General features: G+C 49.5%; 1 protein-coding gene across 6 annotated transcripts in view; it reads left to right on the forward strand.

Moving 5' to 3' along the window:
- Window positions 1-15,885, forward strand: part of rl (Mitogen-activated protein kinase rl) — an 83,965-nt gene that overhangs the window by 40,561 nt on the left and 27,519 nt on the right. For 4 of the 6 annotated variants that reach the window (XM_070276803.1, XM_043211572.2, XM_043211571.2 and 1 more), the window contains one exon: window positions 3,615-3,749. The exons of 1 other annotated variant lie outside the window; for it this stretch is intronic. In XM_070276803.1, the coding sequence (XP_070132904.1) occupies window positions 3,615-3,749 (135 nt within the window). The remainder of the gene's footprint in view (window positions 1-3,614; window positions 3,750-15,885) is intronic. One more of the 6 variants, XR_011441910.1, reaches the window with a different exon arrangement.

Here is a 15,885-nt window from a genome sequence, read left to right on the forward strand (position 1 = left end):
ACGCCTCAACAGTCCTGTTTATCAGGATCTGCTCTATAAGGCGTACGGAATGATCGTCTACCCCTAGTCCCGTCAGCGCATTGATTATCGAGCTTGGTAGGATGTTGTTGAACGCACCTTCTATGTCTAGAAAAGCAATGAGTGCGTATTCCTTGTCACTAAGTGCCTTTTCGACAAAAGTAGTGATCTCATGGAGTGCCGTTTCCGTGGATCGTCCTATACGCATGCTGTGATCCCGAGATATCATCTGGGTTTAAAGTAAGATTAATATGAAGGCTGATTAGTCTCTCCATTGTCTTGAGAAGGAAGGACGACAGGCTTATTGGTCTGAAGTCCTTAGGGGTGCAGTGAGATGGTTTTCCCGCCTTGGGTATAAATACGACTTTTGTCCGCAACCACATTGCGGGTACGATGCCTGTCCTGAAAATTGCTGAGAAAGCTTTCTTGACCCAAGACCTCAGATTGGGACCGGCTTTAATTAGTTGAGCCGGGACAATGCCATCTGGGCCTGGGGATTTGAACAGTTTGAAACTACTTATTGCCCAGCTGAGATACCTGTCACTCAATAGGTATTCAAGTTGGTTAGGGGGGGAGGGGCTATTCCCTTGTCTCTGTATTTCTATTGTTGTATCTTCTCGAGAGCATCCCGGAAAATGTGTCTCTGTGAGAGCCTCTAGGGTTTCTCTGCTGGACGATGTCCAGTTACCTTCTGAGGTTTAAATATATCCTACATTTGGTGCAGTAGCTGCGAGGACCTTCCTGAGTCGGGAGGCCTCTGATGTTTTCTGAATGTTCGTGCAGAACTGGGCCCAGGCATTCCTTTTTGCCTTGCGAAGCTCTTTGTTATATTGCCTAAGGTCCGCTTTATACGACTCCCAGGCTGTCTCCGAGTTTGTTTTGCTGGCAAAATTAAAGGCCTTGCGGGCCTTGGTTTTAAAGGCGCAAGTGTTTGCGACCACCATGGTGGTTTCTTTGACTTGCTATTGCCCGATCTGCTTTTGGGACAAGCTTTATTGAATGTCTTGCCGCGCGCTGCCGTAAGCGTGTTAACCATGGCATCCCTACTGTCAACGTCCCCTGTTTGAGGTTTCCCCAAGGAACTTTCTAGTTTTTTCCTGTATAACTCCCAGTTCGCTTTTCTCGCTGACCACTAATTCTACCATATGTATAGGTGGTCCGAGAAAGAGTGTTTCTCTAGGACTCCCCATCTAACAATCCTGTCTGCTAGGGATTCAGAGTAAAAAGTGACGTCAAGTACTTCCCTTCTGTTCTTGACTATTGGATTGGAGCCTAGGATAAAATCGAAGATTGACTCACCCCTCTCGTTCGTGTCAGTGCTTCCCCACTGATGATGATGGGCGTTAGCATCGCAACCTATGATTAGGTCGATCTTGTGCTTCCTGTTGTCTTCCACCAGCTGTTTAAGTAGTGGGTGCGGGGGGAGGGCCTCCTGGTCGTGGCCCATATACGCCGATCATATCCTTAGAGGGCCCTTTGGGCTCTCTATGGCTGCGGCTACGTGGTCTTCATTGCTGAAATTGGGTAGCAAAAAGAGGTTAAGGTTCTTTTTTGCGAGGATGCAGGCTCGCCTTTTACCTGTTGTATCGGCTTTGCAAAGCCTAAACTCCGACGCCCCCCCCCCCAAGAATCCTGTCTCCTAGGATCCAGGGTTCCTGGATGAGGGCCACATCAGCTCCACTCTCGGCGAGGTGGAGTAGGAGGGCAGCTGACGCCGCTTTACTGTGATGGAGGTTTATTTGCAAGATCGTCAGGGACATCCTTACAAATCTCCACCACAGTAATTTCTGCCTCCGTCTCGGAGCTCAGCAGAGAGTCCTCCTCCATTCCGACTCCACTAAGTGCCCTTGCCAAGTCGCTTTCCTCCGAGGTGTACCCTTCCAGGATGTCCTCCTCCTCATCCGACATTCCCTCTGGGTGCCCCTCTTCGGTCGGCTCCTACAAGTCTGGCTCTTGCGTGTCTGCCTCCAGCCCGACACCTCCTGGCTTGGCCTTCGCATCGGATTTGTAGATACGGACCGAAACGTGTTCGAATCCGTACTTCAGCCGGTGCTCCGTCCTCTCCAGGGCTTTAACGGTCTCCTCGTTGAGTGTAAGGACGACCTGCCTCCGCAGTCCCACCGCCTCCTCGACCTTGGCGACTCTCCAGTCCGCCGTGGGAAGCGTCGGGTTGCACATCCTAAGCATCGTTAATATGGTTTTAGGGTCGGCTGGCTTTTCAGTGAGCCACAGTGAGCCTTGGTTTGCTAGGGATCTCGTCCCAGTCAACCGCCACCAGCTTAGCTCCAGGGTAGACCTCTCCAAGCGATGCAACCTTCCGCTTGTAGGTCTCTACCGAACGCGCGTCTTGGCAGGCAATCACCTTGACGCTACCCTGATACCATCCTGTGTCTTCGCATTCAGGTGGGGTCCTCCGCATCTCAGCATCTCTTCCACGAAGCGCCCATGCAACTCGTTTACCACTCGTCGCCAAAGGTCCTTGGGGATGAGCCCATCCTTGGAGCCCTTGTCCAGGACTCCAATTAGGGTTCTTCCCTTCGTTACTTCGGCGAACGAGCGGTTGGACGGCTGCGGCTGGGCCTTCCTCTTCTTGGCCTGGGGGGCTTCTCCCTCTGTGGACCTCTGCCTCTTCGCGCTTTGCGCGGTCTCCTTGGCAGGGTCTGACCCAGTACGTTTGTTCGGATCCAGCCTCACTCCCGCCTTTTCCGGATTAAAGTCGGGCAGGATCTCCCTTGCCCACTTAATGATCTCGGCCTGGTCCGGGTTGGCTTCGGCCGATGGGTCCGCCCTCATCAAGATGAAGGCTGCTCTTCTTCTGTCCTTATAAGAGCCTTTACGCTGCGTCGAGTGAGACGCTCCCGGGCCAGGGTTAGCCTTAGGGGCCCCGCCGGTCGGTTTAGAAGTTGACCCTGGGGTCTTCCTCTCCACGCCGTTCGGTGGTCCCATAGCTAGCCCCGCTTTGGAAGAAGAAGCCTTAGCAACCTCCTCCGCACCGGCGCGTCCCGCCTCCAGATGTTGCCCCTCTTCTCCATCTCAGCAACTCCTTGGCTTTTGAGGGCCTTGGAGTTTGACGGGTCATTGACCCCATTTCCGGGCTTTTTTAGAGAGTTCCGTTCTCCATTTTGGTTTTTTGTTAGATTAGTAGAATTCATATTTTGGTCCCACGAGTAGACGGGAAGTGGTTCGTCCATCATGACATAGCCCGCTTGTCACAATAAGCCTGGTTAAAACTGGGAGGTCGGCCGGTCCCCCAGAGTTCGCATATTAGCGTCCAAGCCCCCCCCTCGGACACGCATCCTTCGGCATATGCTGTTCCACCTTGGATTGGGGTGATTTAAGGAAGGGAGTGTTCTTCTCCCCGCCCGACTACCATTAGCCAGCATCCTCGGCAAAGACATGACCTTACCGGGACCTGTTACCAGCCGCCTTACCTTGCGCGTAGGTCCCCCTGTTGTACCCGATGGCTGACGGGCATTTTATTTAAAAAGCTTGAAAAAGTATAATTTCATTAGATTTCATTAGATTTCTTTCTATATCACAATATACCATCTTAAGTTTCATCATTATAAATTTAATATTATTGTTTATAATTTCAGAGGCTAAGCAATGATCACATCTGTTACTTCCTATACCAGATTCTGCGCGGATTAAAGTACATACATTCGGCAAACGTATTGCATCGGGACTTAAAGCCTAGCAATCTTTTGTTAAATAAGACTTGCGATTTAAAAGTACGTACAAAAAATATTTATACCCGTATTTATAATCAAACAAGAAAGGAAAGCTTAGTTCGGGCGGAGCCAACGTACCCTTACCCTTTAGTACCCTTGCAGTCCTGATCGGATTTAAATAAAGGGTGTTTTTTTTCAGTTAATTCTATCTATCAGAGCAGTTAATTCGATTAACTATTCAACGTTATCGCACCACATTTACTCTTTTTGATAACTTGTTTCCCCAAAGGCGTACGGTGCGTAGCATTAAGGAAGACCCAAATAAGTCCATCCTGCCATCGAGCCATTATGAAAGATTTTGCGGAAGGATCTTGGTTTGCATGCTTACAAAATCCAAGTCGCAGCCAAACGATCATCACGAGATCCAACTAGATTGCCATTATTCCCGATTTTTATAAGCGAGTTAGTGATAAAGCGCACTTCCGGTGGAATGCCTACGTCAACAAACAAAACTTTCGCGTTTGGAGTGAAGCTAACTCCCAAGTGTATATCAAAACACCGTTACTTCAAAACTGACTGTTTGGTGCGCTTTATGGACTGGTGGAATCTTTGGTCCGTACTTCTTCAAAATCGATGATGGGCAGAACGTTACAGTCAACGTTATGTCATGGTGCTCCGCCATCCCGTTGAGAGATCTGCGACAGTCATTCAGTGTCCTTGAGTTGGATGAAAATCCGTCAAGAGCCCTGAGAGCCGCTTGATTATCTGAGAAGATACAAATCGTCTCTGAAATGCTAGCAAGTGCTAGCATTCTAATCTATCTAAGGGGATCTAAGTGCTTCCATGATATTCATTACTTCATCTTGGAACACACTGCAGTGGTCAGGGAGTCTAAAGGACTCATTTAAGGAGCTCGCAGTGTAACCCGCCTCCCACCTGGCCATTCAACTTCGAACCCTCCGGTTATATATGAAGGGAACCCACTGGTCCCTGGATTTGTGTAGCCCATATAGCCCTCGATGAAATAGAGACCTTATATTTAAAGGTGGGACGATCGACAGGTATACAGTATTTCTCCCATAGGCTTGAAACGGTATAAGTCCAACTTGGTGTGTCAATGGTTAGTCCTTTTCCATAGACCCCCTCGCGTAACCTGATTGCCGATAGCGTGGCTATCTTGACTTCCAATATCGCTACAGGCAATAGATCGAGTATGAAGTCAGTTGGTGTGGTACGGAGACTGCCTGTAATCCGTAAACCAACCTTTAAATGCCTGTATAAAAGGATACGTCTAATGACCGCTGTATAAAACCATCTTACTATTTTTAGAGACATACGCCATTTAAGTCCAATGCCCTTGCGGCAAGTATAGAGCGCGATAGACCCCTTGTTTGCCCTATCGATAGTATTTAGCTTCTAGTCCAGTTTTCTGGCATAAAGTCTGTCGAAATTTTCCAGTGAAGGCTATTGCAACTTCATTCGCGAAAGCAAAGTTGTTAACCGCCTCGTTCCAGAGAAGGGGGAAGAGTACACCTCCTTGCGAAGTGCCTCTCTTGACGAATCTCTGAATAGACTCTCCTCCTATTGTTGCCTCAACAGTCCTGTTTACCCGGATCTGCCTTATCAAGTGCACGTATTGATCGTCTACCCCTAGTCTCGTCAGCGCATAGAAGGCAAAAAGCTCATAGAAAAGCAAAAAGCTCATATTCTTTATCACATAATCTTTATCAGCTTTTCGATGAACGTAGTGATCTTGTGGAGAGCCGTCCCCGTGGCATACCTTTAGAGGTTCCTTTGGCATGCAGGATCGCCCTTTACCGGTTTTATCGGCTTTGCAGAGCCTATACTCCGACGCCAACCTAAGGATCCAGGGTTCCTGGATGAGGGCCACATCAGCTCGGTGAGGTGGAGTGGTAGGGCAGCTGATGGCGCCCTACAGTGGTGGAGGTTTATGTACAAGATTGTCAGAGACGTCTTTGAAATTCTCCACCACAGCGCTAGATGCCTTCAATCTTGCTCCTGCCATCCGACTTGTAAAACCGGACCGTAACATGCTCAAAACCCTCATTTAGCATCCCCCACCTTCGCGACTCTTCAGTCCGACGTGGGAAGTGTCGGATTGCACATTTTAAGAATCGATAGGATGGTGTTATACGGCCGTCTTTTCGATGAGACAAACTCGCGCCCTCGGCTTACTGGGGATCTCGCCCCAGTCAACTGTCTCCAACTTTGCACCAGGGTAGACCTCTCCAAGCGTGGCTATCATTTTCTTGTACAGGGCCACCCTTATACCTTACCCTGATACCAATCTGCGTCTTTGCATTCTGGTGGGAAGCGCCCATGCAGCTCATTGACCACCTTCCGCCAAAGGTCCTTGGGAATCAGCCCATCTTTATGGGCCCTGCCGGTTGGTATAACCTCTATATAGACCTTGGGGTCTTCCTCTCCACGCCGTTCGGTGGTCGCATGGCTATCCCCGCTTTAGGGGAAGATACCCTGGCATCCGCATCCGGATGTTGCCCCTCTGTAGAGAGCTTATCCATCCCAGCAGCTCTTTGGCTTCTGATGGCCTTGCAGTTTGAAGTGTCATTGGCCCCATTTCCGGACTTTTTAGGGGTTTTGGTTCTCCACTATGGTTTTTATTTAAGTTTGCAGAATGCATATTTTGGACCGACGAGTAGGCGGGAAGGGGTTCGTCCATCATTACATAGCCCTTTCGTCACAATAAGCCTGGTTAAAACTGGGGGGTTGGCCAGTCCCCCAGAGTTCACATATTAACGTCCGATCCCCCTTCGGACACGCGTCCTTCGGCATATGCTGTTCCACCTTGATTGGGGTAATTTGAGGAAGGGAGTGAACTTCTTCCCGCCGGTCTGCAATAAGCCAACATCCTCGGCAGAGAAATTACCGTACTAGGACCTGTTACCAGCCGCCTTCGCGTGGAGAGTATATTCGCTCTACCAGCGGTGTACACACATACGGAAGGCAGTTGCTTGCGCGTAAGTCCCTGTGTTGTGCCTGGGACCGTTGACGGTCCGGACGGACCGAAAAAAATAAATAAACTTTTAGTAATGTAGGGGTCGTTAAATTCTTTTGATCACCTTTTAATAAATCCAAGGTCACCTTAAAAAAACCCCCCCCCATTCTCGGTTTCAAAAAATCGATGTTTTTTTTTTTTATTTAATTCGAGCTTATAACTATTCAAAAATGTCACTTTAAAATTTCAAGTGAAAATTTCAAAAACTTGCAGATATAGCCGATTTATGGTGGACGCGCCAGGCGACGGCAAGAGCCGTCTCAAAACTTTAAACGTGTTTTTCTCGAAACAGTGTTTTTACGACTGGCGCATGAGGTTACTCAAAACCTATTAAGGATGTAGTCTCATGTTCCGGCCTTCTTTTTAGAGGTTATTTAAAAAAAATTTTTTTGTAATAAAAAATAATGCGATCGTTTCAATTTTCAGATATGTTTTTATAGGCATTATAAACTATTTGAAAATATTTTGTTTAATTTATTCTTGTGTAGTTTAATAGACTTTATAGCATGCCAAAGTATGCATATAAAAAAAAAGGTAGGTCCCTGGCGCAGGTGATTTCGACTGCTAGAGTCATCCGAAACAAAAAATTAGAATAGATTATGGTTTGGTAAGCTTATGGCTCTGTCCCGTACTAGAATGAAATATTTTCATCAATAAACAACAAAATGGCGAACTCACACAAAAAAAAATTGTTTTAAATTTAAAAAATTTATCTTAAAGTAATGATAAAAAAAAAACTAATCATTAAAAATAAATGATTCTAGTACGGGACAGAGGTGTTCCTTTTTAGAACAACATATCCAAATTTCAGCTAGATCGGTACCATAGAATTTTGTGAATCAAAAGCGCGTTTAAAGTTTAGACGCTACCGAGAAACTCATACTTTTCGGTGTAGGCGCGCTCTCGATTATGGGCTGTATCTCTGTCATTATTTGATATTTTTATTTGAAACTTTAACAGTACATTCTTAATAAACAATACTATCGAAATATGTGAAAAAAAAAATCGATTTTTTCAACCTCACACATGAGACTACATCCTTAATCCAATCGGTTTCAAATTATAATACGTTATTCTATACACATATAACTCTGGCATGAACTAGGATAAATCAATCGGTGAAGATCTTCTTTACTTTTAAACTTGATTTGTGGCTGAAAAAAGGCAATTTTCAAAAAAAAAAATTTCAATGGTTCGCCATTTTGTTAATTTTTTTGCGAAACTAATAATCCTAGTTCACACCAGAGCCAAACATGTACTCTTTCTAATCCCGTTGGAATTTTTGGTTTTACATGTTCCAGTGAGCGGAAATCACATGCGCCGCCGAAAAGAAGGGCTTTTTTTTACCACAAAATACAACAAAAAAAAACATGTAAAATTTGTTTCTTCCTCTTTATGTCTTCAATTAAATGTATGCAAACTTACAATCCTAAAAAAAAATTTTTGTTCATTTGCCAGCTCATTGAAAATCGTCAAAATTGTGCAAATATGGTCGGCAAATTTGAATTTTAATTCTAATACATAACACCAAGATCATTAACCTGAGTTAACTTTTCTATCAAACTTCTATCTTCAAAAATATCGAAGTTGGTATTTCCTACCAAAAACCATTTCCGTTCAGTTCATATCGTTCAGTTAGCTATAAGATATAGTCGACAGATCGGTTTGAAATTCGGTAGATCGGATTAACTGACCAAAACTAAAATCTGTACCAAGTTCCAGCTTTCTATCTTCAAAAAAAAAAATTTGGGTCACTTCCGATCGTTCAGTTGTATGTTAGCTATAGGATATAGTCGGCCGATCTTTATAAAATTTGTCATGTCGTATTATTCTGCCCAAAATATCTTCAAAAATATCTTCTATCTTCAAACATAGCAAAGTTGGCCAAAGGCCAAAAATACCAAAGATGGATCGACCTTTGGTATCGATCGACCAAAGATGGATCGACCTTTGGTATTTTTGGCCTTTGGCCAACTTTTTTTTAAATTTAAATACCATTGTCGTCTTGTCTCATGAGGAGTCTTAAACGGCTCCCCACACGCGTAGGTCCAAAGAAAGCTGTGGCTGTGGCGAACGGAACGTTTTATTCCGAAAGAGTCCTTAAATTAGCTTTACAATTCAAATCTTAATCTTCTTACCGCAGTGTGCCCTCCAACAATTCACTAGACAGTGAAAAGGAACTTTTTCAGCGGCATTCACATTAAAGGGCCAAGATCGGATAGCTTAATAATACTACATTTCCTATTAATACTGATTTAACTATCGATTACAATGTTTTGACCGTCGACATCCCCGACCCCGTGAAGAACCGCTTCACTCAAATCCAAAACTGCAAGTTTAGTGACAGGTCGCAACATTGTCAAGATAGGTCATTATCGTTCACGCGCACAGTGGCGCGTCTGACGACTCCATCAGCTCCGCTGTAGACCCCCTCCACGATGCCCTTGCGCCACTCTCGTCTGGGCAAGGCAGGGTCGCAGACAAAGACCATATCGCCCTTGCGGATGGGCTACGTTCTCCGGCACCACTTCTCGCGGCGCCCAAGCGTAGGCAGGTACTCCATGACCCACCTCCTCCAGAATCGGTCTCGCATAATGCGGGAAATCCTCCAGAACCAGAAGCGTAGAACCCTCCTTGGGCAGCTCCGCATCGACAGGCAACGGGCAAACAGTCACCAGCAGTGGCCCAAAGTAGTCCAGTCCTGTATACTTGAATGGCCATCCTCCCGCTATCTCCCGACGAGATTATCTCCTTCTTATCTCCGTCTTATCTTCGTGATCCAGAATCTCGTCCGGATCTAAGCAGTCGTCGCATCCACGTTTTGATGCTTCATCTGGGCGTGGTAGTGTCTTACTACCATCTCCGTAAGACTGTGCCTGTGTGACAGTATCACAGGCCTCCTCGCACGGTACGTCATGGACAGCGCGGCATCGACTCTGCCATAGACTCGCAGAACATCATCCTCGTTCATCCACGTAAGGCGCCAGACCTCGCTCGAGCTGGCAACGTCCTTTCCGCGTTCCGCCGACCTCATCTCGTCGGGAAACGATTCCAATTGGTTCCCGCGGCCTCACACTCCGTTGCAGTGAGTCCATATGCATCGAGCTCGCTTCTTTGTTTGCGGCACCGGCGCGCAAACCTCAGGACCCAGGCTGTGGTCCTCACCAGGCGACTAAAGCTCGAGAATCTGTGGAACGGGATGACAAATTAATTCGATGCCACACCAATGCGAACTCACCGGGCATCTCCTCCTCATCAGGTGCATCATGAACGTGCTCGCTTCCCTCCTCAGGCGCTGGCCAGCCGCTTGCTGGCTGCCTCAAAAATGCGGGACCGCTTAGCCACCGGGATTCTGGGCTAAGGTCCGCCTTGCTCTGCGACCGCGTCGCATCATCCGCTGCGTTGTCAGCTGTAGGTACCCATCTCCACTGGGAAACCTTCGACGACTCCAAAATCTCCGCGGTGGGTGCTGTCGATCCATTTCAGCACCGTTTTTGAGTCCGTCCATAACACTGTCTCACTGATGCCCACACCATGTTCTTCTTTGACAGTGTTCATCACTCTGGTTCCAAGGACAGCAGTCTGCAGCTCCAGCCGTGGGATGGATATCGTTCTCATCGGCGCACACTTCGTCTTTGCGCACACGAAGCTAACCAGCACGTTGCCATCCTTGTACGTGACCCTCCAATAGGCCACCGGCGCGAATGCAGATTGACTTCCGTCCACGAAAACGTGCAACTCGATGGTCCGAACTGCTTTTTGCCCAAAATAGTGGCGAGGACATCGGAACTGTCCCACGGCGTCCATCTCTCTGCGCCAAAGGCTCTGCCTATCTCCTCCGGCAGTGGTTCGTCCCACTGGATCTTCTGCCTCCAGATCTCCCGCAGCAACAGCTTCGCTGTAATCATCAGGTAGCACAGAAACCCCAATGGGTCGAACGTTGACATCAGCAGGCTCAAATACTCCCTCTTTGTTGGGACTCGCTCTCCACTTAGGACGCTTTTTAGCACTCGATGATACTCAACGTTGAATCTGAAGACATCCGTTGCTACGTGCCAACGCATTCAAAGGATTTTCTGCTCAGACTCACCCCATCCGACGCTCTTGACTTGTCCAGGTGGTCTCCGCATGTATCTCCTTCACTCGGGTAGATACCTCAATAGCTTCGCTCTCTGTATCGAAACTGTCCACGTAGTTATCGACGTAATGGTAGTCGATGATGGCCTTGACTGCCCTCGGATCTGAATCCCGAAACTTTAGAGCATTCACCGTCTTCGGTGAATACGACTGCTCCTTCCCTGAAGTGGAAGAGCACGGCTGGCAAGGGCTTGTAGTGCTGAGGCCCCTTGTCCAGCGCCGAATTTAGTAGGTTCCTCCAACCTTGGCATCAGCATCAAATACAAGCCGGACTTTACCGGGCTTGGTCGGGTTTTCGACACCAAAAATCTTCACCGCGACCTCATCCGGCTGCAGCTTCTTTGCATATCATTTGGAAACGTAATCCTTTATGATCCGATCGTATTCCAGCGCCAACTACCCGTTGCGCTTCAACTTCTTCTCGACGTTCTTCTTCTTCTCTTCTCGAGCCGTCTGTGCGCCATCTCGTAGCTCCGTGGCAGCACCGCGTGGTCGTCCTTCCAGAGCAATGCCGTCTGGTAGCGACGCCTCACTTTCCCCACTGTCTTCGAGGATCCTTTAAGGCCGCGCGTCGTCGCTGGCTGCGACCGGTGGCGCGAGCTTTACACCAAAGCTTGCCGCATCGACAGGCAACGGGCAAACAGTCACCAGCAGTGGCCCAAAGTAGTCCAGTCCTGTATACTTGAATGGCCATCCTCCCGCTATCTCCCGACGAGATTATCTCCTTCTTATCTCCGTCTTATCTTCGTGATCCAGAATCTCGTCCGGATCTAAGCAGTCGTCGCATCCACGTTTTGATGCTTCATCTGGGCGTGGTAGTGTCTTACTACCATCTCCGTAAGACTGTGCCTGTGTGACAGTATCACAGGCCTCCTCGCACGGTACGTCATGGACAGCGCGGCATCGACTCTGCCATAGACTCGCAGAACATCATCCTCGTTCATCCACGTAAGGCGCCAGACCTCGCTCGAGCTGGCAACGTCCTTTCCGCGTTCCGCCGACCTCATCTCGTCGGGAAACGATTCCAATTGGTTCCCGCGGCCTCACACTCCGTTGCAGTGAGTCCATATGCATCGAGCTCGCTTCTTTGTTTGCGGCACCGGCGCGCAAACCTCAGGACCCAGGCTGTGGTCCTCACCAGGCGACTAAAGCTCGAGAATCTGTGGAACGGGATGACAAATTAATTCGATGCCACACCAATGCGAACTCACCGGGCATCTCCTCCTCATCAGGTGCATCATGAACGTGCTCGCTTCCCTCCTCAGGCGCTGGCCAGCCGCTTGCTGGCTGCCTCAAAAATGCGGGACCGCTTAGCCACCGGGATTCTGGGCTAAGGTCCGCCTTGCTCTGCGACCGCGTCGCATCATCCGCTGCGTTGTCAGCTGTAGGTACCCATCTCCACTGGGAAACCTTCGACGACTCCAAAATCTCCGCGGTGGGTGCTGTCGATCCATTTCAGCACCGTTTTTGAGTCCGTCCATAACACTGTCTCACTGATGCCCACACCATGTTCTTCTTTGACAGTGTTCATCACTCTGGTTCCAAGGACAGCAGTCTGCAGCTCCAGCCGTGGGATGGATATCGTTCTCATCGGCGCACACTTCGTCTTTGCGCACACGAAGCTAACCAGCACGTTGCCATCCTTGTACGTGACCCTCCAATAGGCCACCGGCGCGAATGCAGATTGACTTCCGTCCACGAAAACGTGCAACTCGATGGTCCGAACTGCTTTTTGCCCAAAATAGTGGCGAGGACATCGGAACTGTCCCACGGCGTCCATCTCTCTGCGCCAAAGGCTCTGCCTATCTCCTCCGGCAGTGGTTCGTCCCACTGGATCTTCTGCCTCCAGATCTCCCGCAGCAACAGCTTCGCTGTAATCATCAGGTAGCACAGAAACCCCAATGGGTCGAACGTTGACATCAGCAGGCTCAAATACTCCCTCTTTGTTGGGACTCGCTCTCCACTTAGGACGCTTTTTAGCACTCGATGATACTCAACGTTGAATCTGAAGACATCCGTTGCTACGTGCCAACGCATTCAAAGGATTTTCTGCTCAGACTCACCCCATCCGACGCTCTTGACTTGTCCAGGTGGTCTCCGCATGTATCTCCTTCACTCGGGTAGATACCTCAATAGCTTCGCTCTCTGTATCGAAACTGTCCACGTAGTTATCGACGTAATGGTAGTCGATGATGGCCTTGACTGCCCTCGGATCTGAATCCCGAAACTTTAGAGCATTCACCGTCTTCGGTGAATACGACTGCTCCTTCCCTGAAGTGGAAGAGCACGGCTGGCAAGGGCTTGTAGTGCTGAGGCCCCTTGTCCAGCGCCGAATTTAGTAGGTTCCTCCAACCTTGGCATCAGCATCAAATACAAGCCGGACTTTACCGGGCTTGGTCGGGTTTTCGACACCAAAAATCTTCACCGCGACCTCATCCGGCTGCAGCTTCTTTGCATATCATTTGGAAACGTAATCCTTTATGATCCGATCGTATTCCAGCGCCAACTACCCGTTGCGCTTCAACTTCTTCTCGACGTTCTTCTTCTTCTCTTCTCGAGCCGTCTGTGCGCCATCTCGTAGCTCCGTGGCAGCACCGCGTGGTCGTCCTTCCAGAGCAATGCCGTCTGGTAGCGACGCCTCACTTTCCCCACTGTCTTCGAGGATCCTTTAAGGCCGCGCGTCGTCGCTGGCTGCGACCGGTGGCGCGAGCTTTACACCAAAGCTTGCCGCATCGACAGGCAACGGGCAAACAGTCACCAGCAGTGGCCCAAAGTAGTCCAGTCCTGTATACTTGAATGGCCATCCTCCCGCTATCTCCCGACGAGATTATCTCCTTCTTATCTCCGTCTTATCTTCGTGATCCAGAATCTCGTCCGGATCTAAGCAGTCGTCGCATCCACGTTTTGATGCTTCATCTGGGCGTGGTAGTGTCTTACTACCATCTCCGTAAGACTGTGCCTGTGTGACAGTATCACAGGCCTCCTCGCACGGTACGTCATGGACAGCGCGGCATCGACTCTGCCATAGACTCGCAGAACATCATCCTCGTTCATCCACGTAAGGCGCCAGACCTCGCTCGAGCTGGCAACGTCCTTTCCGCGTTCCGCCGACCTCATCTCGTCGGGAAACGATTCCAATTGGTTCCCGCGGCCTCACACTCCGTTGCAGTGAGTCCATATGCATCGAGCTCGCTTCTTTGTTTGCGGCACCGGCGCGCAAACCTCAGGACCCAGGCTGTGGTCCTCACCAGGCGACTAAAGCTCGAGAATCTGTGGAACGGGATGACAAATTAATTCGATGCCACACCAATGCGAACTCACCGGGCATCTCCTCCTCATCAGGTGCATCATGAACGTGCTCGCTTCCCTCCTCAGGCGCTGGCCAGCCGCTTGCTGGCTGCCTCAAAAATGCGGGACCGCTTAGCCACCGGGATTCTGGGCTAAGGTCCGCCTTGCTCTGCGACCGCGTCGCATCATCCGCTGCGTTGTCAGCTGTAGGTACCCATCTCCACTGGGAAACCTTCGACGACTCCAAAATCTCCGCGGTGGGTGCTGTCGATCCATTTCAGCACCGTTTTTGAGTCCGTCCATAACACTGTCTCACTGATGCCCACACCATGTTCTTCTTTGACAGTGTTCATCACTCTGGTTCCAAGGACAGCAGTCTGCAGCTCCAGCCGTGGGATGGATATCGTTCTCATCGGCGCACACTTCGTCTTTGCGCACACGAAGCTAACCAGCACGTTGCCATCCTTGTACGTGACCCTCCAATAGGCCACCGGCGCGAATGCAGATTGACTTCCGTCCACGAAAACGTGCAACTCGATGGTCCGAACTGCTTTTTGCCCAAAATAGTGGCGAGGACATCGGAACTGTCCCACGGCGTCCATCTCTCTGCGCCAAAGGCTCTGCCTATCTCCTCCGGCAGTGGTTCGTCCCACTGGATCTTCTGCCTCCAGATCTCCCGCAGCAACAGCTTCGCTGTAATCATCAGGTAGCACAGAAACCCCAATGGGTCGAACGTTGACATCAGCAGGCTCAAATACTCCCTCTTTGTTGGGACTCGCTCTCCACTTAGGACGCTTTTTAGCACTCGATGATACTCAACGTTGAATCTGAAGACATCCGTTGCTACGTGCCAACGCATTCAAAGGATTTTCTGCTCAGACTCACCCCATCCGACGCTCTTGACTTGTCCAGGTGGTCTCCGCATGTATCTCCTTCACTCGGGTAGATACCTCAATAGCTTCGCTCTCTGTATCGAAACTGTCCACGTAGTTATCGACGTAATGGTAGTCGATGATGGCCTTGACTGCCCTCGGATCTGAATCCCGAAACTTTAGAGCATTCACCGTCTTCGGTGAATACGACTGCTCCTTCCCTGAAGTGGAAGAGCACGGCTGGCAAGGGCTTGTAGTGCTGAGGCCCCTTGTCCAGCGCCGAATTTAGTAGGTTCCTCCAACCTTGGCATCAGCATCAAATACAAGCCGGACTTTACCGGGCTTGGTCGGGTTTTCGACACCAAAAATCTTCACCGCGACCTCATCCGGCTGCAGCTTCTTTGCATATCATTTGGAAACGTAATCCTTTATGATCCGATCGTATTCCAGCGCCAACTACCCGTTGCGCTTCAACTTCTTCTCGACGTTCTTCTTCTTCTCTTCTCGAGCCGTCTGTGCGCCATCTCGTAGCTCCGTGGCAGCACCGCGTGGTCGTCCTTCCAGAGCAATGCCGTCTGGTAGCGACGCCTCACTTTCCCCACTGTCTTCGAGGATCCTTTAAGGCCGCGCGTCGTCGCTGGCTGCGACCGGTGGCGCGAGCTTTACACCAAAGCTTGCCATCTCGAAGTAGTCTTCCACCATCTTTTCCATCGTATCGTCCATTGACACGGCTAGAAGGCAGGACCTCGGTGACGGCGTAGTTGATTGTCCACCTACTGGGCCAAACACAACCCATCCAAGCTCGGTTGCGGCCGCATACAGTCCCTCTCTGGCAAACCGCCTCGTCCTAAGTGGTAATCCC

Source organism: Drosophila bipectinata, chromosome 2L (assembly GCF_030179905.1).
Source record: "Drosophila bipectinata strain 14024-0381.07 chromosome 2L, DbipHiC1v2, whole genome shotgun sequence".
Lineage (NCBI taxonomy): Eukaryota > Metazoa > Arthropoda > Insecta > Diptera > Drosophilidae > Drosophila > Drosophila bipectinata.